The 26,309-nt window shown below is 48.1% G+C and overlaps 1 protein-coding gene across 3 annotated transcripts in view; it reads right to left on the reverse strand.

The window, feature by feature from the left end:
- Positions 1-26,309, reverse strand: part of WNK3 (WNK lysine deficient protein kinase 3) — a 794,746-nt gene that overhangs the window by 534,144 nt on the left and 234,293 nt on the right. For all 3 annotated transcript variants that reach the window (XM_086940176.1, XM_086940174.1, XM_086940175.1), the window contains exons 4-6: positions 7,165-7,385; positions 4,434-4,591; positions 2,465-2,553 (exon numbers count right to left, since the gene is read on the reverse strand). In XM_086940176.1, coding sequence (XP_086796302.1) covers positions 2,465-2,553; positions 4,434-4,591; positions 7,165-7,385 — 468 coding nt within the window. The remainder of the gene's footprint in view (positions 1-2,464; positions 2,554-4,433; positions 4,592-7,164; positions 7,386-26,309) is intronic.

Below are 26,309 nucleotides of genomic sequence, written 5' to 3' on the forward strand. Positions count from 1 at the left end.
AGAGTGCAATGGAGTAGATTGTAATAGAGTAGAGTAGAATGGAATAGAGTAGAGTGGAATAGAGTGGAAGGAAGTAGATTGGAATAGAGTGGAATGGAATAGAGTAGAGTGGAATAGAGTAGAACGGAATAGAATGGAATAGAGTAGAGTGGAATGGAGTAGATTGGAATAGAGTAGAACGGAATAGAATGGAATAGAGTAGAGTGGAATAGAGTGCAATGGAGTAGATTGTAATAGAGTAGAACGGAATAGAATGGAATAGAGTAGAGTGGAATAGAGTGCAATGGAGTAGATTGTAATAGAGTAGAACGGAATAGAATGGAATAGAGTAGAGTGGAATAGAGTAGATTGGAATAGAGTAGAACGGAATAGAATGGAATAGAGTAGAGTGGAATAGATTGGAATGGAGTAGATTGGAATAGAGTAGAACGGAATAGAATGGAATAGAGTAGAGTGGAATAGAGTGCAATGGAGTAGATTGTAATAGAGTAGAGTAGAATGGAATAGAGTAGAGTGGAATAGAGTGGAAGGAAGTAGATTGGAATAGAGTGGAATGGAATAGAGTAGAGTGGAATAGAGTAGAACGGAATAGAATGGAATAGAGTAGAGTGGAATGGAGTAGATTGGAATAGAGTAGAACGGAATAGAATGGAATAGAGTAGAGTGGAATAGAGTGCAATGGAGTAGATTGTAATAGAGTAGAGTAGAATGGAATAGAGTAGAGTGGAAGGGAGTAGACTGGAATAGATTGGAGTAGAGTAGAACGGAATAGAGTAGAGGAGAGTAGAATGGACCAGTATAGAATGCAATAGAAAAGTATGTAGTAGAGTAGAATAGAATACAATAGAATAACATAGAATGGAATAGAATGGAATCGAATAGAGAAGAATAGAGTAGAATAGAACAGAGTAGAATAGAATGTAATAGAGTAGAATAGAATAGAGTAGAGTAGAATGGAATAGAGCAGAGTAGAATGGAATATAATGGAATAGAGTGGAAAGGAGTAGGTTGGAGTAGAGTAGGTTGGAGTAGAGTAGGATGGAGTCGAGTAGAATGCAATAGAGTAGAATATAGTACAATGGAGTAGAATAGCGTAGATGGAACAGAGTAGAGTATCAGAATAGAGTACAATGGAATAGAGCAGAATAGAATAGAGTAGAATAGAATAAAATAGAATAGAGTGGACTACAATAGAGTAGAGTGGAATATAGCAGAACAGAGGATAATAGAGTAGAGTAGAAAAGAGTAAAATGGAATAGAGTAGAATATAGCAGAGTAGAATAGGGTACAATAGAGTTGAACAGGATAGAGTAAAACGGAGTAGAATGAAGTATAGTAGAGTAGAACAGAGTAGAATGGAGTAGAGTAGAATGGAGTAGAGTAGAATGGAGTAGAGTAGAATGGAGTAGAGTAGAATGGAGTAGAGTAGAATGGAGTAGAGTCTAGTAGAATGGAATAGAGTAGAGACCTGCTCTTTTATATTTACAGTATTTAGATAATGTTACTGTTTGTTGGTATGTGGCGAGATTTTTAATAGCTGTGTATTATGCCTATGTTTGAGATTGAATGGTATAATATTTACCTAATGATATTATTTGTTGCTCTCATTTTTGTATGATTGTATTTACTGTACTTTTATGATTGCCAAAGACAATCGAATAAAGTAATTATTGAATTGAATAGAGTAGAATGCAGCTGAATAAAATAGACTAGAGTAGAAGAGAATACAGTAGAATAGAATAAAGTAGATTAGCATTGAGTAGATTAGAGAAGAGTAGAATAGAGAAGAGTAGAATGCGGTAGAGTAGAGTAGAATAGACTAGAGTAGAAGTGAATATGGTAGAGTAGAAAGACTAGAAGAGAATACAATAGAATAGAAAAGAGGAGAGTAGGTGATAATAGAGAATAGAGTAGATTAGAGTATAGTAGAGTAGAGAAGAGTAGATTAGAGTAGAAGAGAATAGAGTAGATTAGAATAGAGTAGAATACAGCACGATAGAATAGACTAGAGTAGAATAGAGTAGAGTAGAGTAAAAGATAATACAGTAGAGTAGAGTAGATTAGGGAAGAGAAGAGTAGAGTAGATTACAATAGAGTAGAATAGACTAGAGAAGAATAGAGTAGAGTAAAAGATAATACAGTAGAGTAGAGTAGATTAGGGAAGAGTAGAGTAGAGTAGATTACAATAGAGTAGAATAGACTAGAGAAGAAGAGAATGTGGTAGAGTAGATTGGAATAGAGTAGAATGAACTAGAGTAGAGTAGAATATATTAGAGTAGAAGAGAATGCGGTAGAGTAAAGAAGAGAAGAGTAGAATAGAATAGAGTTGAGTAGAATTGACTAGAAGAGTCCAGTAGAGTATAATGGAGTAGAGCAGAGGATCAGAATAGAGCAGAGTAGAATAGGCTATACATAGGGTGAACACGTAAGCAACAAGTCCACAGCAACTGCAGGGTCTACTCACCGCTCAGCTTTGTTCTGCCGGATGCACTCGTCTATGATCTCCTTCACTTCTGGGTCTGTGACCTTGTTGAAACTGGCGGGTTTGATGCCCTACACGGAAAAGAGGGAGTAGTCAATGAGGGGGAGGTAATAGAGGGGTGGACTCTCACCTCCCGCATCACCCTCCTGGGCCCTTCTTCCTCTCATCCATTTGCAGGAATGAAAGCCGATTTCAGGAATTGACATCAAACTCCTTTCAAAGGCAGAGCACCTGAACTAGTGAACATATCACTCACACGAATCACCTCCCAATTACGAACAGGTTTTCACAGAATATATCCATTTACCATGGAATGAAACCCCAGTACTGGCCAGCAGCAGAACCACTCCAACGCACCAAGCAGATACAGTTGGCATTGGGATCAGACCGAACTAGACTCGCTCACCTGGTTCTTCAGTTATACTCCATACAGACTATCTCTATTTAATTTTGTAACCGAAGGCTGGCTACTTCAGTATTTGCGTTTTTGATGCACAAAAAAATAACAGGTGCTATTACCCAAATCAGTGGAATTCATTTTAGTGACCACTAAAGGATGAACAGCTGAATTAGCCATACTATGCCTTGAAACGTGCCTGAACATGAACACTGTCTCCATGCCTTTTACCAGGGAGCAACAGGGGGCAATAATGGATATCGTGTAAATCAATACAAGGTCTGGAGGAACATGAAAGTACTCATACATGAACCCTAATATGCTGATACAAAAGGAGCCCTTTCTGTAAAAAGTGTGGTTTCTGATGTGTGACTGCAACACGCCACAGAAGCCCAGGAGGCTGTGGGGGCAGAACCAGACTCCAGATGCAACGAGAGACATTCCAGCTGCCAAGAATTCACACAAGAGTTTGGAGGGGGCACTCACACGCACCAGACTGGAGGGGGGCACTCACACGCACCAGACTGGAGGGGGGGCACTCACACGCACCAGACTGGAGGGGGGGCACTCACACGCACCAGACTGGAGGGGGGGCACTCACACGCACCAGACTGGAGGGGGGGCACTCACACGCACCAGACTGGAGGGGGGCACTCACACGGAGGAGGGGCACTCACACGCACCAGACTGGAGGGGGGCACTCACACGCACCAGACTGGAGGGGGGCACTCACACGCACCAGACTGGAGGGGGGCACTCTCACGCCCCAGACTGGAGGGGGGCACTCTCACGCCCCAGACTGGAGGGGGGCACTCACGCACCAGACTGGAGGGGGGCACTCACGCACCAGACTGGAGGGGGGCACTCACACGCACCAGAATGGAGGGGGGCACTCACACGCACCAGAATGGAGGGGGGCACTCACACGCACCAGAATGGAGGGGGGCACTCACACGCACCAGACTGGAGGGGGGCACTCACACGCACCAGACTGGAGGGGGGCACTCACACGCACCAGACTGGAGGGGGGCACTCACACGCACCAGACTGGAGGGGGGCACTCACACGCACCAGAATGGAGGGGGGCACTCACACGCACCAGAATGGAGGGGGGCACTCACACGCACCAGAATGGAGGGGGGCACTCACACGCACCAGAATGGAGGGGGGCACTCACACGCACCAGAATGGAGGGGGGCACTCACACGCACCAGAATGGAGCGGGGCACTCACACGCACCAGAATGGAGGGGGGCACTCACACGCACCAGAATGGAGGGGGGCACTCACACGCACCAGAATGGAGGGGGGCACTCACACGCACCAGAATGGAGGGGGGCACTCACATGCACCAGACTGGAGGGGGGCACTCACACACACCAGACTGGAGGGGGGCACTCACACACCAGACTGGAGGGGGGCACTCACACACCTGAATGGAGGGGGGCACTCACACACCAGACTGGAGGGAGGCACTCACACACCAGACTGGAGGGGGCACTCACACACGAGTCTGGAGGGGGTACTCACAAAAGAGACTGGAGGGGGTACTTACGCTGGTGACTTTGCGATAAATCTGGGCCGCGTTCTGGCACTCAGAATACGGGTATTCAGAGGTAGCCATTTCCAGCATGCACATGCCAAATGCGTACACGTCCACAGACTCATCATAATGCTCCTCGTACATCTCTGGTGCCATGAACTCGGGAGTCCCTGGAAAAGAACAAAACAACCACTTCTAAAACAGGGGGAAACAATTGCTGCTGCATGTATTTGGAGGAAAATGGTGAACATTTGAGAAAAACACCAAGATTCCTTCCAGTTTCAAGGTGAAGGGAATATTTTAATTAACAGAGGCAACCTCCTTTAGGAGAGCATGAAAACCTTACTTAGCTCCATAAAAGTGTTGGTATATTCCATGGCTTTACATGGTCGAATAATTTCTCATCACCCAGCTGGGAGTCACACAATGACATTACATCAGTCATAAGCTTACATTTACAGAGAAACTCAAAATTCCATCCAATGAGATGAAGGCACCTGAACTCCACCCCCAGAAGCCACCATAATTCAGATGTTCTGCAGCACAAGTGGAAAAAGAGGAAATCTAAGAGCCTCTGACTCGCGAGGAGGAAGGTTTGCACATGAATCTAAAAAAGATGCCACGACTGGTGTAAGAAATTCCGTTTATTAAGTTCAGCAGTGACCCAACGGGCATCGTGGCACAATATTTAAATTCTTTCACCATAGGTGTAGGATGTTGAACAAAGGCTTTGAGAATTACAAACTCAATCAGGTGGAAGTCTGAGGGAGATTTTGATATAAATTTGAGATTAGCTCTACAAACAGATCTGCTCGATTGAAAGACTAGGAATGGTATGTTAACTGCTTTTCAAGCACTCTTTTGGCAGACTTCAAGGCCAACACAACTTGTCTTCGAAGACAGCCCTTGTCTTCGAAGACAAGGGCTGTCTTCGAAGACAAGGGCTGTCTTCGAAGACAAGGGCTGTCTTCGAAGACAAGGGCTGTCTTCGAAGACAAGGGCTGTCTTCGAAGACAAGGGCTGTCTTCGAAGACAAGGGCTGTCTTCGAAGACAAGTACTACATACCCCCTTTATGCGTGGGTTCAAAAGAATTGTTCATAAGTTCATGAAGGATGCCTCATTGGCGGAGAAGCTTTGTAGGATCCTTTCGTAAACGGCTTCATGAATCTGAAGATCTCTGGTATGCAGATATCGCTTGCAGGTTGGACTTTACTGGAAGCAGGTTCAAGCCCAGAAGAAGAAAGTTGCTAGAGAGAAGGGAGAAGCTGAAGTGGCTCAGATATATCCGGTGAAGACCTTTAGACACAGAACCTTTTTCACTTTCACTGATACATCCTGCCTGTTTAGGAGCTCGAACCTGAAACAACTCAGCACAACTGCCTCAAGGAATACAAATGAGAGGACCTCAGGTCTGCTAGAGCAGAGATCCTGAATAGTGGCGATTAATTTAACCCTGTGTCCTGGCCTGCCTGCTGCCCAGTGGAAAGTGCGGGTGAGTGGAAATGGTGGGAAACACATGCAAATGGCATGGAATATGTGACTGAAAACTCATTCCCCGTTAATCAGGAGTATTATTGTCGGCTTGCAAAGATCCGTGGAGCTCATAAGTGTTGCAGTGCTGTTGGACTCCATTTCCAGAAAACCATGCAAGCAAGATTCTTTGAAGCGCCTACTCTTGACTAACACAGGCTGTTCTGCAAAGAGCATCTACAGTGTGCTGTTGATTCACTGGAGATATTATGCAGTTAACAAAATGAAGCGACTTAATGCCCAGCTCCATAGATGATGCGCCTTCTCTGAGAGTGCCTTTGAGTTGGTTCTTCCCTTCGTGTTAATTTAAAACATTGTCTTATTGGCTGTTCCCACAATAACAGCTGAGACAGCTAACCTCAGAAGAAATGCTTTTGGCGCTAGTATATTGGTATGGAGCAGCTTCACAACCTGAAACAGAACCCCGTTTATTCCAATTTCTTAAGATAGCCAAAAAAAGTACCAATAGCTTCATCAGTGGTGGTTTGTATCAAAGGGTCGAATTTCCAAAGGACAGGAAAAATCATGAGATGTGCTCTGAATGGGATTTCCTTCCAAACTTGCAGCAGCAAATTGAGGTTTGTTGACTTATTTAGAGGTGGAGTTCAGTGGGCAGTTACATCACTGATTTGACTTTTTTTTGAGTGAGTTGAATAGGATATTAAAGCAAATGTGCTATGTATTGCAACTGAAATAAGAGCTTTCTGCTAATATATTGCAACTGCGAGGCTCCCAGCTCCATTACTGGGAATGATTCAATGACATGAATCTATGAAAGATCCAATGCTGGGGAATACCAATGTGCTAAGGCTCTCAAGCGGGAACTGAGGAACTTTGGAGAAGGCGGATTAGAATATTTTTCAGAGGAACCAGAAACCTAATCAAATATGTTTCTCCCCACTTTTGGACTGGTGATATTCTTTGAAAACCAGCTGAGTTAAGTTCTGGTGAATTTATTTTCATCAACTACATTCAAATTTCAGAAACATTGTTTTTAAGTCACAGCATGCCACTCTGCATCACAACAGTATTCTTTCTGCAATGTGTGTTTTTGTTTAAAGAAATGTCATCAGTCAAGAGTGCAATCAAAGCGATCTTCAACAAAAGGTAACAAATGGGCCACTCTACCATGTATGGGTGATTTGAATGTGCCTTCAGATAAGTAGGGATATCCAATAACGCTGCTGTCTTGTTCACTGTTAAGTTACTCACCAATGACACTCTTTGCAAAGGAGGTCCGCATCAGAGTGGCCAGCCCCAGGTCACCAATCTTCACTGAGCCGGTAGGGCCCGTGATGAAGATATTGTCGCACTTGAGGTCTCGGTGAATGATGGGGGGCGTCCGTGTATGGAGAAACTGCAGGCCCTTCAAGATTTGCCGACACCAGCTCCTCAGCACTTTGGGTTTCATTACCTTAAACCGTTTGAGGTAACTATGGAACACAAGGAAATGTCAACAGATTGAGAAGCAATTTCTTGCAGGATTAAAGGACTCAACAGAGGCGTTTTCTGATTACGCTATTGGGGCAAACACCAGTAAGTTTAGCAGTGCCTTAAAATTTGAGATTTAACCAACATTAATCATGCTCAGTAAGCAATTAACCTCTTCAGTGTCAACATGTGTCCTCCCCAATGCTTGCTACAGGAATGACAGCAACAACAAAAGCGCACATAAAACAACACAAATAGCTCACTACTTTCTAGATGGCCATCTCTTCTCGTGTCCCCCTAGCAGGTAGCTGCCAAAGAAAACAAGCCCCTCTTCCAAATGAAATCTATCAAAACAGTTGCATTGATAAACATTCACATTCTGCAGCTCACAGTGGTTTACCTCAATCTTGTGCTGCCAACGTTAAGCATGGAAAGTGACCTTTTATTCCCCCTGCAGGCCACTCTGAAAGTGTTGTGGGGCTTTGGAGGTCATCGCGTTAAAGCAGACCAAACAAGCACTTCCAGAAGATCACACAAGATTCTTGGTTGGGAGCTACTCAACCTGTACTCTAAGAACCCCATCAATGCTTTCTTTATCATAGACATAACTTTATAAAATATTGCATCATAATTAGCAGAAGTATGAAATATCATAAAATTGTGTACTTTATTTAAAAAAAAAAAGGGAAAAAAATTGAAGAAAATACATCAATGAGTGAACATAGAATAAGGGGCTCAGAAGGTACCAGTTTTCTGAAAGTTGTTAAGGAAGATTTTGTCAAGGTAACATCAACAGCCCCCCCATTTAACATCTAGTACGCGAGAGTACTCTGATATATATTGATTACGATAACATTAAGTTGTGCAGAAAGGAAAGGGGACTTGTGAATTCTCTCTGCGTTGAGGTTTAGGCACTGGACTGCTAAGAGAATTTAGGTCGATAAAGAAAAAAGTCCAGGAATGGTCTTGTACTAGAGCATTTTAGGTACATGCCCTACAACTCATAGCCCCGAGCAAGGTCATTAAATAAGATTTGTGCAGGTCTCAAAAAGGGTCCATCAACATGGAGGAATGCATTCATCTTTCCTGGTAGGTTAACTGCGAGAAAAACCTTACAGAAGCCCTGCAAGGATGAAGGTGGATCTGAACCAGAGATAAAACCTCAGAAAATGAGCTTTCAGACCAGATGGAGATCTGCTCATATGTAATGGGGGAGTGAATGCCAAACTTGGTTGGGCCTGTAGACATAGAATAGGAAAAGCATGCCTGCACAAGACTGCAGGCTGGGAGTCTAACGTGAATAATCAGACCTATGTGTTGATATAATAAATCTATCTATGGGGCAGAGTTAATATTTATGGTTTATCAGGGTCCTGTTGTGTCAAAAGGCAAAATGTCAGGCTGCAGCATAAAAGTAAACACTCCATCAATCAAAGAAAAGTACATGCTGCAAGAGTCCGTACGTGATGGAATGAGGGTCACTTCAAGTGCTTCATATAAAATGTTAGTGTTGTTCTGAGCGGCTTTAAGGAGTGTCTAGAAGAAGACTGTCCACTTTACTGTGCTCTTATCTACTTCTGTACAGAATTACATTTCCTCAATCCTACCTTTGCTGTCTACTGGCCGCCATCACTTTACTATTATTTACAATGAGTCAAGCACCCTACACTAAAACTGCAGTTAGAGTTCATCCTGATACGGGTGTCCTATGCGACAAGATTAGGAATCTCAAAAGGTGTTAAACAGGGATGTAACCACGCCACATAGCTAGTTATTTATATACAGCCGCAGGCTACTGAAGACCTGGCTCTTCCCCCAATAATTTCACCTCATGAGTACTTTAAGCTGATACTATAGCGCTGGGACGCCCTTGGGTAGCTACGCCCTTTATAAATCTAAATCCAAATCTACAGCCATCTTGCTATAATCTTTACGTAATTCACATTTGATCCTACCAAGATGGGTTAGAACACTCTGCTGTGCTGCTGGCTACAGACAAATCCGTATCACTAGCTAATATTGGTCTCAGACTACAGACCGTAGACCTTCAGTCACCGGACAATACTTGGTGTGAACATGAACTGAAATAAGAGAGAAATGTTTTTGGAAAGACCCAAGATCAAAAGCACATTTTCCTTGATGTCAAGGGGTTGCAACAAATGAAATCATTGGTATTAAGCTGCTAAAAAACGGAACTTCCCAGTATATTTGAGGACAAGGATGCAGTAACCATTACTAGTATGAAGAGTGTCTACTATTTTAAGCACACAAACGAACAAGTTACTTACCTTCAGTAACGATGTAAGAGACATATATTAGTTATAGATTCCTTACCTTAGCAAACTGGATCGGGAGAATTTTTCTTGAGCAGTACCCCTGCGCGTCGGTAGGTGTCATCTGTCAACCCTGCATCCATCATCGGCGTTAGGGTCGCCGGGATGACGTTGCGGTGCCTACTTGGATGCCGCCCCTGTGCGCTGATGTCCGTTCTGACACGACTTTCCACACTAGAAGCGCAGAGACATGAAACACACTGACCACTGGTGCACCACACTAGAGCCCTGCAAGGGAGACCCTATCCCTAAAAGTTAGTTTGCAAAGCGGGGAGTTTGGGTGGAGGGGTAAGAAATCTTTAACTAATATATGTCTCTTACAGATACATTGTTAACGAAGGTAAGTAACTTGTTCATCTGAAAGACGATTAATTATAGATTTCTTACCTTAGATCAGATACCCCAGTAACACCAACCCCGGAGGAGGGACTGCAAACCAAGTTCACACCAGAAAGTCCTAGAGGACAGAACGGGCAAAGTAGCCGTCTCTCCGGGCTTGACTGTCCAGGCAGTAATGTCTGGTGAGTGTGTGCATAGAAGCCCCCCTTCCTGGCAGATGTCAGTGAGTGGGACTCCACTTGACAAAGCAGTAGTGGCTGCCATAGCACTAGTGGAATGAGCTAGCAGCCCCACTGGAGGTTCCTTTTTAGCTAGAGCATAACAAATCTTGATACAAAGGACGGCCCACTGGAGGTTCCTTTTTAGCTAGAGCATAACAAATCTTGATACAAAGGACGGCCCATCGAGAGATGGTACGCTTTTGCACAGCCCAACCTTTCTTGGCACCCACATAGCCATTGAAGAGTTGATCGTTCACCCGGAAATCCTTTGAGCGGTCAAGGTAGAAAGAGTGCATGTTTCGGGTCGAGACGGTGGAGTCTTTCCTCCTCCTTTGTTATGTTATGATGAATTTGTAGAGCGCACGCTCACCCCAGAATTTCTTGGCGCTGTGTGCCGCTGGGGAACCCGTCCTGGCTTTCCCTGTGAGATGGTCCCAATTGGGCATCCCCAAGGTGAAGCCAGGCATCCCCGGCAGCGAGGGGGCCGTTGTGGAGATTAAGCAAGCTATTGCCCAGAGTTGCAGCGTGGGACCCATGGTTAGAGAAGCACCGAGGCGAGATTTATCGAGCCCGCTGACATTGGTTCCGTACCCTGCTGCGTCGGGAATTGAACCCTGGTCCCGGGCCGACCTCTGCTTCTGGGTCTGCCGCCTCTAACGGGTGAGCCACACTTCTCTACTTTGAAGGGTGTGGAGGCGGGAAAAGGTGGGCAGAGTAATAGTCTGACCAATGGGAAAAGGAGTGACTACTTTAGGAAGGAACCATGGTCTTGTTCGAAGCACCACTTAGTCCTGATAGACTGAGAAGAAAGGGGGCTTAGAAGAAAGAGCCTGACGCTCGCTCACTCTGCGAGCAGAGGTGATGGCAACAAGAAAAGCAGTCCTCAGAGTGAGAAGCCTAAGAGGACAGTTGTGAAGAGGCTCGAAGGGAGTGCACATAAAGTAAGTCAAAGCAAGGTTCAAGTCCAACTGAGTTATTATGAAAGGAGATGGAGGAAAGAGATGAATAATGCCTTTAAAGAACCTACGTACAATAAGGGACATGTACAAAGATTGCTGATCTGGTAGCCGAAGAAAAGCAGAAATGACTGCCAGGAAGCCTTTTACTGTGCCCAGAGCAGAGCCCTGCTGGGCCAAAGAGAGTAGGAACAAAAGAACCCCGGAAAGTGGGGCAGAAAGGGGATCCGCAGCCTTTGCTGTGCACCGTGCCACAAACTTGCTCCATCAACAGGCGTATACCATCTTAGTTAAGGGACATCTGGCTGCCAAGATGACATTACAAATGATCAAAAGCTGTCAACTGTCAACCGCTCTATCTCTACGCAAGGAGGTGGAGGCTGGACAGGTTCGGGTGGAGGACCGTTCCCTGCTGCGAAGACAGAAAATCCTCCTGAAGGGGGCAGTCTGATCGGAGGATCGATAGTAATGTTAAGGAGCTTAGGGTACCAGACTCTTTGTACCCAGTCGGGTGCCACAAGAATGACTTGAGCCCAGTCGCACATGATCTTCTTCAACACTCGGGGCAAAAGTTGTACAGGTGGAAAGGCGTATAAGGAGGACGGAGCACCACTCGCGACGAAAAGCGTTGTCGAGATAGTGCCGCCTTGGACACTCAATCTTGCAAAACTGCTGACATTGCGCGTTATCTTCGGTGGCGAACAGATCTAACCAAGGTTCTCCCCACTACTGAAAGAGACCTTGCACCAAATCAGAGTAAAGACGCTGTTTGTGATCCACCAGACACTGACGGCTGAGTTTGTCCGCCCTGGCACTCAGAGAACCTGCCAGGTGTTGAAACACCAGGGTCATGACGTGATGTTCCAGCCATGTCCAAAGGCGAGGGGGCCCCTGGCAAAGGGTCCACGACCCCACCCCGCCCTGTTTGTTGCAGTACCACATGGCAGTGGTGTAGTCTCTTAACACCTGCATTGCCTTCCCCTTGAGGGAGGGAAGTAATGCCTTCCGCGCCTACCAAATCGCCAAGAACTCTAACAGGTTGATATGGAGCTTGGACTTCGCCAGAGACCAGACTCCTCTGATCTCCGCCTCTCCCAAGTGGCCGCCTCATCTCAGGAGTAATGCATTGGTCACCATCTGTTTGGGGGAAGGGAGAGGGATCAGACTCTGACCCAATTATGGTTCGTTAACCACCACTGCAGTTGTTGTGCAGTTCCCTCCGAGATCTAGACATAGAAAGATTCTTCTGATGCTGCACCCACTGGAACTTCAGGTCCCACTGCAGAGCCCGCATATGCCATCTGACATGACCACCTGCAGTATGCAGGAGGGAATGAGGCCCAGCAGCCGCAAGATCATTCTCACCGAAATCCGTGACAGAGTCTGAAACATCAGTATCATAGCCTGAATATCCCATACTCGCTGCTCAGGAGTATATGCCCGAAATTGCACTGTGTCCAGAACAGCTCCGATGTAAGGGAGCGACTGAGAGGGAGTTAGGTGTGACTTCGGCACGTTGATAGTGAACCCCAGCGAATGCAGGAGGTCCGCTGTAGTCTGGAGGTGGGAGACAGTGGTTGAGATAGAGGAAGACTGGAACCCCTTATCTGCGCAGGGGAGCTGCGACCACCGCCATCACTTTCGTGAACACCTAAGGGGCACTGGTATGGACGAACGGGAGCACTGAACTGAAAATCGCTTGTGGCCTACGGTGAACCGTAGGTAAAGTCTGTGGGTTCGCAGGGCGGAGATGTGGAAATAAGCGTCCTGCAATTCCAATGCCATCCAGGGTCGAAGGCAGATGGGACCTGAGCCAAGGTTAGCATTTTGAACTCCTTCCGGAGGAAGCGGTTGAGGGCCCTTAGGTGTAGGATAGGATCCAGGCCCTTTTCCTTCTTGGGCACCAGAAAGTAGTGGGAATAGCAACTACTACCTACTTGTGGCACAGAAACCCTCTCAATAGCTCCCATGGCCAAGAGAGCTAAAACTTCCCGGTGGAAAAGCGCCAAATGATCCTTCGACATGCGATCGAAAGACGGTGGCATAGAGGGAGGGTAGTCTCGAAGGGGAGGGAGCAGCCCCTTCATACTATGTGCAAAACCCACTTGTCTGGCATGATGGATTGCCAGTGGGGGAGGTGATGGCAAATCCTGCCACCTAGTGGCCGCTGATTGGACTGAAAGGTCAAACTAGGAGCGTTTGGAGGCTGCTGCAGTTGGGGGGGGGGGGACAGGGGGGTGGACTGGTCTGCCCACTGGTTCCCAAACCCAAGTCGCTAGGTCCCACGTACGCGGCCACACAAAGGCTGGGCAGCTTGCGTGGAACGGTGGCTAGACTGGGTCAGAAGAGGTGGGGTGCCCCTTCCGTAGCCACGAAAGGGACGAAAGGTAGACTGTGGTGGATGAGAGGACGCAGCCAGGCCCAAGAATCTGGCCATAGCACGAAAATCCTTAAATCGCTCCAGAACCGAGTCTGCCTTGTCACCAAAAAGGTGACGGCCAACGAAGGGCATGTCCAGCAGAGTTGACTGATCATTCCCCGAAAAACCAGACGTCCTAAACCAGGCGTAGCGCAGAAGGGCTGCCGACGTGGCAATCGTTCGGCCCAGTGAATCAGTGATATCCAGTCCACAGCAAATTGTGAATGTTGCTGCGTCTCTCCCATCTGCCACAGCTTGGGAGAGACTGGCCCGGGCCTCCTCCGGGCATCGAGGCAGCACCTGCGCAACCGTATCCCAGAAGGAATGCGCCCTTGGAAGAAGCAGCTTGAACCACCAAGCGCTCAGGGACCGGTGTTGGGTGAGAAAAATGGGAGGTGGCAGCGGGCAATCATCCGTTCCACAGGAGCCCATGTGCTGGGCTTGGACCAAGTTTCCATAAGGACATCCGTGAGGGCTTCATTAAAGGGCAAGATGGGTTCAGAAGAAGTTGTCGCCGATTGAAGCACCTCAGTCAGGAGGTTAGTTCTGACTGCCACTGTAGGGAGCTCCAGGTCCAAGGCTTCGGCTGCCCTATGCACCACCACTGCATAGGACGCTCCCTCCTCTGTAGAGCTGGTAGGGGGAGAAAGCATGCCATGGTCTGGGGAGGTATCCAGACCACTGGCGTCACCCAATTACTCTCTCCTGTCCGGTTCTTCCAGCTGGTCTGTCAAAGGGTCTACTGACTCCTCCAAGTCCTCATCACCATCCTCAGGGCGATAGGGAACACCTGGGATGAACAAGGGAACACAAGTACCCTCCAGCCTCGGATTAGACGTCGGTCCAGCTCCTGGTTCATCTTAGGGATGAGGATGGGGACAGTGTCAGCCGGGGGCAATGCCGCACAGGGGGCGCGGTCACCGGGATCGGTCAAGTAAGGTCGACCAACGTCGATCCGTTTCCAGGCTTGGATCCATGGGAGGGAAGCGCTGAGTCGTCCCCGAGTCAGGCGCCAGAGACGGAGCCTTAGAGCGACAATGCTTTGGGTCCCGCGTTGTCTCAGCTGACCAACGGGGGAGGCAAAGATCGACAGTGCTTCTTCGCCTTCTTCTTGTGCTTTGACTTACAAGAGTGCAAAGACTAGGACGAGGTGTGGTGTGGTGATTCTGCGACTGGTCTCTAGACCTTCCCCTTGAGCGTGATCGGGAGCAACGTCGAGCCGACTGCCCGGCCTCCAAAAGCTTTCGGGACCACCACTGCAAAGACTTCGGATTCATGGCCCGACAGTCGGAGCATGAATTTGGGTCGTGGTCGCGCTCCAGGCACGAGAGGCACACGAGGTGTGGATCCATTAAGGACCTCAGCTTTTGACATGAGTAACAAGGCTTAAAGCCAGTCAGACGATGGGACATCCCTCACACACCAAGAGTCGAAGACTCAAAAAAGCAGTCAACAAAAGTCGAAAAAAGTTGTGTCAAAGAATGACTATGGGGCAAGCTCTCTCCGGATCTGTGCTAGGCTAGCGAGAAAAAAGAAAGAACTTACATCAGAGCGCAAGGGCGGCATCTAAGTAGCCATCGCAACGTCATTCTGGCGACCACGATCGTCAATGACAGACGCAGAGTCGACCGACGCCACCTACCGACCCGCAGGGGTACTGCTGAAGGTAAATTCTATGGATCCAGTCTGATGGCTTGGGGTAAGTCTAAGGTAAGGAATCTATAACTAATAGTCTCTTTCAGATCTCAAGGTCTTCAGCTTTCTTCTGCTTTGCTTCACCACTGGATTAGCGCACAGAGCGTAGTGTGGTTGCCAAAGCGTGAAAAATGTAAATGTGTGTGTCTTGTAAAGCGCACTGCTACCCGGAGGCGTCCTGGCGCTATAGACCGCTGGGGATCCCGCCCTGGCTTTCCCTGTGAGATGTTACCTCCTGGGTATCTCCAAGGTGAAACCAGGCATCCCCGGCGTTTGTGGGGGGCCGTTGTGGAGATGAGGCAAGCCAATGCCCAGAGTTGCCGAGTGTGATCCCTGGTTAGAGTAGGCACCGAGGCGAGAATTATCGAGTCCGCTGACCCTGGTTCACGACCCTGCCACGTCGGGAATCAAACCCTGGTTCCGGGCCATCCTCTGCTTCCGGGTCTGCCGCCTCTAACACATCTAAAGGAGAGAAACCAACAACGGCATGATATAATGCATACCATAAGGCTACACTTTTGGGTGTAGTTAGCTGAAGATGGTATTTTGTTCTATCAAGAGAAGGTAATCCAAAAGTTCTTTAATGATAATTATGATATTCGAACGGCTAGGGATAGCAGATTACATAAAACAGTTAAAACTGTGATTAACTATCGGACACAAAAGGCCAAGTGAGTACTGCAAATTTTATGATGACTGGTGTGGATGTGCATTCCATTATCAACATTCTATTGAACACGTTTTTTCAGCATCCTCCAGGAATTCACCAAACCCCCCAGCGAAACCACGGACATTACCCCCTCCCAGGACCTCTGCAACAAGTTTGGTTCCTACTTCCATCTGAAGATTAAGGGCCTCTATGACAATTTCAACAACCAGACACCGGAATCCTAAAACGCTTCATCCTCCGGCAACGCCAGCCAGTTCACCATCTCTTCCTGGACCCCAGTCACCACCATAGACACTGTGTCAACCATGAAAGGCATCCACTCAGGAGCCCCCACGGACCTCTGCCCCTGCACATCTTCCACAGAGCCTCCACCGCCATCGCTCATAACTATGGCGCACCATCAACGCCACCTTTGAGATGGGCATCTTTCCAGACGACTGGAAATGTGCAGAAGTCAGAACCCCTACTCAAGAAGTCATCAGTAGACCTCACGGACCTCAAGAACTACGGACCCATCTCCCTCCTCTCATTCGCAGCAAAAGTCACAAAGAAGACTGTCAACATCCAACGAACAAAATTTATAGAAGAAAACTCCATCCTCGACCCCTCCCAATCTGGATTACGCAGCAGCCACAGCACTGAGACAACTCTACTCGCCGCCACAGACGACATCCGCACCATCCTCGACCGAGGACACACCGCAGCCCTGATCCTACTCAAACTTTCTGCAACCGTCTCCCACCGCACACACCGCCAGACTCCACGAAGCCAGTAGACAGGGAGCCGCACTCGACTGGCTCCGTTCCTTCCGCAACGGCAGGACCCAAAGAATCAGGCTCCCACCCTTCCTCTCCGAACCAACGGAAATCAACTGCAGAGTACCCCTAGGATCATCGCTCAGCCCCACGCACTTCAACATGTACATGGCCCCCACGCTGCTATCGTCACACAACACGGACTCAGCATAGTATACTCCACCAACGACACCCAGCTCATCCTCTACCTCATCAAAGAGCCCACCACCCTACTCAACTCCCTGGAAGGAATGAAAGACGTCACAACCTGGATGAGCAGCAGCTGCCTGAAGCTCAACTCTGAAAAGACAGAGGTCCTCGTCCTCAGACCCTCACCCTCTGCATGGGACACCTCCTGGTGGCCCACTGCCCTCGGCAGCCCTCCCACATCCACGGACCACCCCCGGAACCTCTGCATCATATTCAACTCCTCCCTCTTCATGACCCGACAGGTCAACGCCGTCGCCTTCACCCGCTTCAACACCCTCCGCATCCTCCAAAAGACCTTCAGATGGATCCCCCCGAATCAAGAATGACAGTCACCCCACACTCATAACCAGCAGACTGGACTACAGAAACACCCTCTATGCCGGGATCAACAAATCCCTGCTCCGCAAACTCCAGATCATACAGAACACCGCAGCCAGACTCGTCCTCTACCACCAGCGACACGAACACATCACCCAGCACCCGCGCACCGTCCACTGGCTCCCGGTCGAGAAAAGAGTAACCTTCAAGATACTCACCCACACCTACAAATGCCTCCACAACACCGGACCCCAATACCTCAACAACAAAATCTCCTTCCACGTACCCAAGAGAAAACTCCGATCCGCGACCTCGCTCTCCTCAAACCACCACGCATCTGCCGAGCAAGAACCGGTGGAAGAATCTTCTCCTACATCTCGGCCAGGACTTGGAACGATCTGTCTATCAACATCAGGCACACCCCCAACCGGCACATCTTGAGGAAGACCCTCAAGACCTGACTCTTCGACTGACCGAGCTGCTTCCCCACGACCATGCCAGCACCTTGATAGCCTCACGGGAGAGTTGCGCGCTTATAGTATCCCCGATTTATTGTTACCAAACTTTGGTACTACCTTATTTGGGTGGAGAAGTGTGGCTCAAATGGTTAGAGCGGCAGACCCTGATGCAGAGGTCTGGTCTGGGACCAGGGTTCAATACCCACCTCGGCGGTCTTGGGCTCAATTACCTCGGACCTGATAATTCTCGCCTCGGTGCCTATTCTAATCATGGTTCCCACTCTGCAACTCTGGGCAATAGCTTGCTTAATCTTCACAGCGGCCCCAACAGCGCTGGGATGCGTGGCTTCACCTTGGGGGTGCCCAGGAGTGGACATTCCACAGGGACAAGCATTTACAATGCAACGGTCTCGCCTTTGCAAAAGTTAGCGCTTTTGGCATTGTAAATGACAAATGTTTTATTTATGTGTTGGTTTTGGAAACAGATAAATAAATGGCATTGTCATGAGCAGTAGAGAGTGAGTAGTAGAGAGTGAGTAGTAGAGAGAGTAGTAGAGAGAGTAGTAGTGAGTAGTAGAGAGAGAGTAGTAGTGAGTAGCAGAGAGTGAGTAGAGAGTAGTAAGTGAGTAGTAGAGTGTGTAGTAGAGAGTAGTGGGTGTGTAGTAGAGAGTAGTGAGTGTGTAGTAGAGAGTAGTGAGTGTGTAGTAGAGAGTGTGTAGTAGAGAGTGAGCAGTAGAGACTAGTGAGTGTGTAGTAGAGTGGTGAGTGTGTAGTAGAGTGGTGAGTGTGTAGTAGAGTGTGTAGTAGAGTGTGTAGGAGAATGTGTAGTAGGGAGTGTAGTAGAGTGTGTAGTAGAGAGTGTGTACTAGAGAGTAGTGAGTGTGTAGTAGAGAGTGTGTAATACAGAATGTGAAGTAGAGAGATTGAAGTAGAGAGATTGAAGTAGAGAGATTGAGGTAGAGAGATTGAATTAGAGAGATTGAGGTAGAGAGATTGAAGTAGAGAGTGTGGAGTAGAGAGTGGAGAGTCTGTAGTAGAGTGTAGTAGAAAGTAGTGAGTGTGTAGTAGAGTAGTAGAGAATGTGTAGTAGAGTAGTAGAGAGTAGTAGAGGGTGTGTAGTAGAGTGTGTAGTAGAGCGTGTGTGTAGCAGAGTGTGTAGTAGAGTGTAGTAGAGTGTGTAGTGTAGAGTGTGTAGTAGAGAGTGTGTAATGTAGAGTGTGTAATGTAGAGTGTGTAATGTAGAGTGTGTAATGTAGAGTGTGTAGTAGAGTGTGTAGTAGAGTGTGTAGTAGAGTGTGTAGTAGAGTGTGTAGTAGAGAGTGTAGTAAGTAGTGACTGTAGTAGATAGTGTGTAGTAGAGAGTGTCTAGTATAGAGTGTGTCGAAGAGAGTAGTGGCTGTAGTAGTGAGTGTGTAGTGAGTGTGTAGTAGAGTGTGTAGTAGAGAGTAGTGACTGTAGTAGAGAGTGTGTAGTAGAGAGTAGTGACTGTAGTAGAGTGTGTAGTACAGTGTGTAGTAGAGAGTAGTGACTGTAGTAGATAGTGTGTAGTAGAGAGTGTCTAGTATAGAGTGTGTCGAAGAGAGTAGTGGCTGTAGTAGTGAGTGTGTAGTGAGTGTGTAGTAGAGAGTAGTGACTGTAGTAGAGAGTGTGTAGTAGTGTGTAGTAGAGAGTAGTGACTGTAGTAGAGTGTGTAGTACAGTGTGTAGTAGAGAGTAGCGACTGTAGTAGAGAGTGTGTAGTAGAGTGTGTAGTAGAGAGTGTGTAGTAGAGTGTGTAGTAGAGAGTAGAGTGCGTAGCAGAGAGTAGTGACTGTAGTAGAGAGTGTGTAGTAGAGTGTGTAGTAGAGAGTGTGTAGTAGAGTGTAGTAGAGAGTAGAGTGCGTAGCAGAGAGTAGTGACTGTAGTAGAGAGTGTGTAGCAGAATGTGTAGTAGAGAGTAGTGACTGTAGTAGGGAGTGTGTAGTAGAGAGTAGTGACTGTAGTAGAGAGTGTGTAGTAGAGAGTGTGTAGTAGAGAGTGTGCAGTGATTTGAGTTTTACATCAAATTAAAAACGGGAACGGAACAAACTCATCCTATACATTATTGTGGTAGGTGCCCACGCATATAGGGTTAAATGATGCGTTAGATGCCACAGGTCCCACCAACACGCTTCCTTTATGATAGGAGAATGCCCAACATCGCGGAGATTTGCTCTCTGCTCTTCCCGGATATTTGTATTTTCAAATGTATAATGTTATCCTGCTAAACGAAGACGATGCTCAAACTATAAAAGAAGAGGGTTTCACAGATATGTTAGTCCTTCCGGGCAAACGAAATGACCCAAAGAAAGATCAAGTGACAGTTTAGAGCTCCAAGTGAGTCTTAATAAAATCAGTGTCTGGAACGCATAGCATCAAAAAACGAGCGGGGCATCAAACTGCAGTGTCATTCAATCAAAGCTTCAAGGCTTCTGAGCGCTAGCCGAGAATTATTTTTTGTGAAGCACTAATCACTGTGGAAGGTGCCCCTGCTATCCCAGATGTGAGAAGTCAGTCTGATATGAAAATAAGCAGTATTTGGAATGAATGTATTTGGCAGGGGGAAGGTGGGGCGGCGCAAGACCGTACTGACGAGTGAACAGGAGCCATTTTGTACCGAGTGATTCTGCCTGTGTGCATGTAGACAAACCAGGCAGCAGCATGAGCATGTGATTCGGTAAAATAACAAGCATTTACAATGCAATGGTTTTGCCTTTGTTAAAGTTAGAGCTATTGGCATTGCTCTTGACACTCTGAAGCTCCACGCTCCACTCTGAAGCTCCACTCTGAAGCTCCACTCTGAAGCTCCACTCTGAAGCTCCACTCTGAAGCTCCACTCTGAAGCTCCACTCTGAAGCTCCACTCTGAAGCTCCACTCTGAAGCTCCACTCTGAAGCTCCACTCTCCACTCTGAATCTCCACTCTCCACTCTGAATCTCCACTCTCCACTCTGAATCTCCACTCTCCACTCGGAAGCTCCACTCTGCACTCTGAAGCTCCACTCGGAAGCTCCACTCTGCACTCTGAAGCTCCACTCGGAAGCTCCACTCTGCACTCTGAAGCTCCACTCGGAAGCTCCACTCTGCACTCTGAAGCTCCACTCGGAAGCTCCACTCTGCACTCTGAAGCTCCACTCGGAAGCTCCACTCTGCACTCTGAAGCTCCACTCGGAAGCTCCACTCTGCACTCTGAAGCTCCACTCGGAAGCTCCACTCTGCACTCTGAAGCTCCACTCTGCACTCTGAAGCTCCACTCTGAAGCTCCACTCTGCACTCTGAAGCTCCACTCTGCACTCTGAAGCTCCACTCTGAAGCTCCACTCTGCACTCTGAAGCTCCACTCTGCACTCTGAAGCTCCACTCTGCACTCTGAAGCTCCACTCTGAAGCTCCACTCTGAAGCTCCACTCTGAAGCTCCACTCTGAAGCTCCACTCTGAAGCTCCACTCTGAAGCTCCACTCTGAAGCTCCACTCTGAAGCTCCACTCTGAAGCTCCACTCTGAAGCTCCACTCTGAAGCTCTACTCTGAAGCTCTACTCTGCACTCTGAAGCTCTACTCTCCACTCTGAAGCTCTACTCTCCACTCTGAAGCTCTACTCTCCACTCTGAAGCTCTACTCTCCACTCTGAAGCTCTACTCTCCACTCTGAAGCTCTACTCTCCACTCTGAAGCTCTACTCTCCACTCTGAAGCTCTACTCTCCACTCTGAAGCTCTACTCTCCACTCTGAAGCTCTACTCTCCACTCTGAAGCTCTACTCTCCACTCTGAAGCTCTACTCTCCACTCTGAAGCTCTACTCTCCACTCTGAAGCTCTACTCTCCACTCTGAAGCTCTACTCTCCACTCTGAAGCTCTACTCTCCACTCTGAAGCTCTACTCTCCACTCTGAAGCTCTACTCTCCACTCTGAAGCTCTACTCTCCACTCTGAAGCTCTACTCTCCACTCTGAAGCTCTACTCTCCACTCTGAAGCTCTACTCTCCACTCTGAAGCTCTACTCTCCACTCTGAAGCTCTACTCTCCACTCTGAAGCTCTACTCTCCACTCTGAAGCTCTACTCTCCACTCTGAAGCTCCACTCTGAAGCTCCACTCTGAAGCTCCACTCTGAAGCTCCACTCTGAAGCTCCACTCTGAAGCTCCACTCTCCACTCTGAATCTCCACTCTCCACTCTGAATCTCCACTCTGAAGCTCCACTCTCCACTCTGAAGCTCCACTCTCCACTCTGAAGCTCCACTCTCCACTCTGAAGCTCCACTCTCCACTCTGAAGCTCCACTCTCCACTCTGAAGCTCCACTCTCCACTCTGAAGCTCCACTCTCCACTCTGAAGCTCCACTCTCCACTCTGAAGCTCCACTCTCCACTCTGAAGCTCCACTCTCCACTCTGAAGCTCCACTCTCCACTCTGAAGCTCCACTCTCCACTCTGAAGCTCCACTCTCCACTCTGAAGCTCCACTCTCCACTCTGAAGCTCCACTCTGAAGCTCCACTCTGAAGCTCCACTCTGAAGCTCCACTCTGAAGCTCCACTCTGAAGCTCCACTCTCCACTCTGAAGCTCCACTCTCCACTCTGAAGCTCCACTCTCCACTCTGAAGCTCCACTCTCCACTCTGAAGCTCCACTCTGAAGCTCCACTCTGAAGCTCCACTCTGAATCTCCACTCTGAAGCTCCACTCTGAATCTCCACTCTGAAGCTCCACTCTGAATCTCCACTCTCCACTCTGAATCTCCACTCTCCACTCTGAATCTCCACTCTGAAGCTCCACTCTCCACTCTGAAGCTCCACTCTCCACTCTGAAGCTCCACTCTCCACTCTGAAGCTCCACTCTCCACTCTGAAGCTCCACTCTCCACTCTGAAGCTCCACTCTCCACTCTGAAGCTCCACTCTCCACTCTGAAGCTCCACTCTGAAGCTCCACTCTGAAGCTCCACTCTCCACTCTGAAGCTCCACTCTCCACTCTGAAGCTCCACTCTGAAGCTCCACTCTGAAGCTCCACTCGGAATCTCCACTCTGCACTCTGAATCTCCACTCTGCACTCTGAATCCCCACTCTGCACTCTGAATCTCCACTCTGCACTCTGAATCTCCACTCTGCACTCTGAATCTCCACTCTGCACTCTGAAGCTCCACTCTGCACTCTGAAGCTCCACTCTGCACTCTGAAGCTCCACTCTGAAGCTCCACTCTGAAGCTCCACTCTGCACTCTGAAGCTCCACTCTGCACTCTGAAGCTCCACTCTGAAGCTCCACTCTGAAGCTCCACTCTGAAGCTCCACTCTGAAGCTCCACTCTGAAGCTCCACTCTGAAGCTCCACTCTGAAGCTCCACTCTGAAGCTCCACTCTGAAGCTCCACTCTGAAGCTCCACTCTGAAGCTCCACTCTGAAGCTCCACTCTGAAGCTCCACTCTGAAGCTCCACTCTGAAGCTCCACTCTGCACTCTGAAGCTCCACTCTGCACTCTGAAGCTCCACTCTGCACTCTGAAGCTCCACTCTGCACTCTGAAGCTCCACTCTGCACTCTGAACTCTGAAGCTCCACTCTGCACTCTGAAGCTCCACTCTGAAGCTCCACTCTGAAGCTCCACTCTGAAGCTCCACTCTGAAGCTCCACTCTGAAGCTCCACTCTGAAGCTCCACTCTGAAGCTCCACTCTGAACGGTCAGACTCCAAAAATCGGCCCTAATCACAATAGTATTATTTCACCTGCGTGAATATAAGTCTTTGAAATTCTGGCTAGTGGTAATACACACAAGTAATATAAAATTGTTGTTCCAAAGAGCATTAAATGGAAATAAAACAAGTACCAGACCCATTGACGCCTGCACCTTAAAAGTGAAACTGACTGACGCAAGCGCCAGGGCCACGTTGAAAAAAAAAGCCACACACATTAGATGCAATCAAGGCGCGCTCACGAGGTCAGAAGGCACTCCACATGAACAACTACCAGACACATTGTTTAATTTCACTTGGAAAGTGCAGGCGTCAAAGTGAAACTGACTAAAGGAAGCGCACGGCCCATTAGATGCAGTCAAGGCGCGCTCACGAGGTCAAATCTCCAAAGGAGAAGCTCGTGACAGCCTGACTACAGCAGAAAAAGCTCGTAACAGTCTGATGTCCACAATATTCCCAGAAAAGTGGCAACATAAGTTGTCTCGCATAGACAGCAAAAGCTTCGCTTTTGCTTTCGTCTAGGCGAGACCTAAAAAACCAGGAAGGGTTCCTAAGCGGTATACGGACAGTGCCGGGACACCTCCGTTGGAGGTAGCTGTGCGCTTTACAAATGGCATTTACATTTACATTTGATAGAGGGTATATCTAGCTGCAGATTCCTAACCTTTGAATTTCTCAGGCGTCAGACTAGATCCAGAAGATTTTTCAAAAGTACCCCAGTGGGCCGGTGGGTGGTATTGACTGGCTCCGGGTCCTTTGGTGACGTTGCGGTACCTAATAATGCAACAACGTCAGTTACTTTTACACAACTTTTCACGCCAGAAGCGCCGAGCAATGAAGTGCACTGACAATGGTGTGTCATAACTAGGCCCTAAAAAGATAGCCCTGACCCTGGAAATCTGTCAGCAGAGCAGGGAGATTGGGTGGGTCGGTGAGGAATCTGCAGCTAGATATAGTTGAAACCGGATAAGGCATTTCCAAAGGTAAGTAACCTGTTCATTTAATAAAGTCTTCTGGCCGCAGATTCCTTTCCTTTGAATAGATACCCAAGCAATACTATTCCCAGAGGAGGGTCTGCGGACAAATTTAAACTCGTAAGTCCTGCAGGACCGATAGGGCGAAGTGCCCATCCCTGCAGACCTGACTGTCCAGGCAATAATGTTAAGAAAATATGTGTAGGGATGCCTATGCTGCTGCCCCACAGATATGCAGGACCAGAACTCCATGCGCTAACGTAGTGGTCTCAGCTTTAGCTCTGGTGGAACGAGCTCGTAAGCCTTCAGGAAGCTGCTTCTGTATCAATGCATAACAGATCTTGATGCAGAGTACGACCCATCCAAGGAAGGTGCGCCTCTGACCCGCCCGACCTTTCTTTGCACCAACATACCCCACAAAGAGTTGGTCGCCCACCCGGAACTCTAATGTGCGGTCAAGGCAGAACGACAATGCTCTTTTTGGGTCTAGACAATGGAGTCACTTTTGTTCTTTGGAAGGATGTGCTGGGCAAGGATAACAATAAAAATCAAAATATCAGAAAGTAGTTCAATGGACTTTTCTGCACACCATATGATTCAAATCCAAACCAACGTCAGGCATATACTGTCTTGGTAGAGAGAAGCATGGCTGACAGAATAACAATGCAAACTTAAGGGAGGAAGATCAAAAGCTATCAACTGCAGCCGCTCAATCTCCAGGCAAGAAGGGGTAGAGTTGACAGGTTCAAGTGGAGGACCCTCTCCTGCTGCTCCAACAGAAGATCCTCCTAAAGGGGCATAGTGATCGGAGGATCAATGGCCATGCTCAGTGGCTTGGGAAATCAGACTCTCCGTGCACAGTCCAGAGCAACAAGGAACCTAGCAGGTGTTGATCCACCCTGGAAATTCCCTGCTGTTCCAGTCATGGCCAGAGACGCTGGGCCTTTTGACAAAGTCTAGGACCCCACCTGCCCTGCTTGTTGCAGTATCACATAGCAGTGGTGTTGTCCGTGAACACTTGTACCAGCCTTCCTTTAATGGTGGGTAGAAAGGATTTCAATGCCAATTGGATCATTCGGAGCTTCAACAAGTAGATGTGGAGTCTAGATTTCCCCAGAGAGCAAAGTCTTCAGATCTCCACCTCTCCCAAATGGCCGCCCCATCCCAGGAGTGATGCATCTGTCACTACTGTGAGATCAGATGAGATCAGGTTGGGGAAGGTAGGTTGATCTGCCTCTGACTCAATCGTGGTTTGCTAGCCACCACTGCAAATCCTTAACAGTCCCCTCTGAGATCTGGTCCAGGTTGGAGAGATTCCCCTGATGCTGTACCCACTGGAACTTCAGGGTCCACTGCAGAGCCTGCACATGCCATCTGTCATGTGTGACCAGCAGGATGCCATGAGGCCCAGCAACCTCAGAGTCACTGCGACCGAAATCCAGGATGTTGGCTAGATATCTAGGACAGATGCTGAAACATCGGTATTATAACCTGAATATCCTGGACTCGCCACTCTGGAGGATAGGCCGGAATCAAGCATCCTAGGACCGGTCCTAGGATGCTTGATTCCGGTCCAGGAAAGACAGGGCTTGGCAGTTCAGGCTGGACTGTTCCCATGAGGCACAGGGTCAAGGCTAATTTGCATATGGCCATGTCTGAACTGGGATGGTATGGAGTGCACAAAAAACGATGGATTTAGGTCCAGATCTCTGTACTGGGGTGAATGTATGACATTGTTCTGCATTCTGTCCATCAACTGTTGTTTTGCATTTTGTCACCCGAGTGGGTTGGGTATGCTCAGACTTGAGTTCCATGCTCTCCACACCACTGGAGTCAAGCTATCCTGGCTGAAGACG

The sequence above is a fragment of the Lissotriton vulgaris genome, chromosome 10 (genome assembly GCF_964263255.1).
Source record: "Lissotriton vulgaris chromosome 10, aLisVul1.2, whole genome shotgun sequence".
Taxonomy (NCBI): Eukaryota; Metazoa; Chordata; class Amphibia; order Caudata; family Salamandridae; genus Lissotriton; species Lissotriton vulgaris.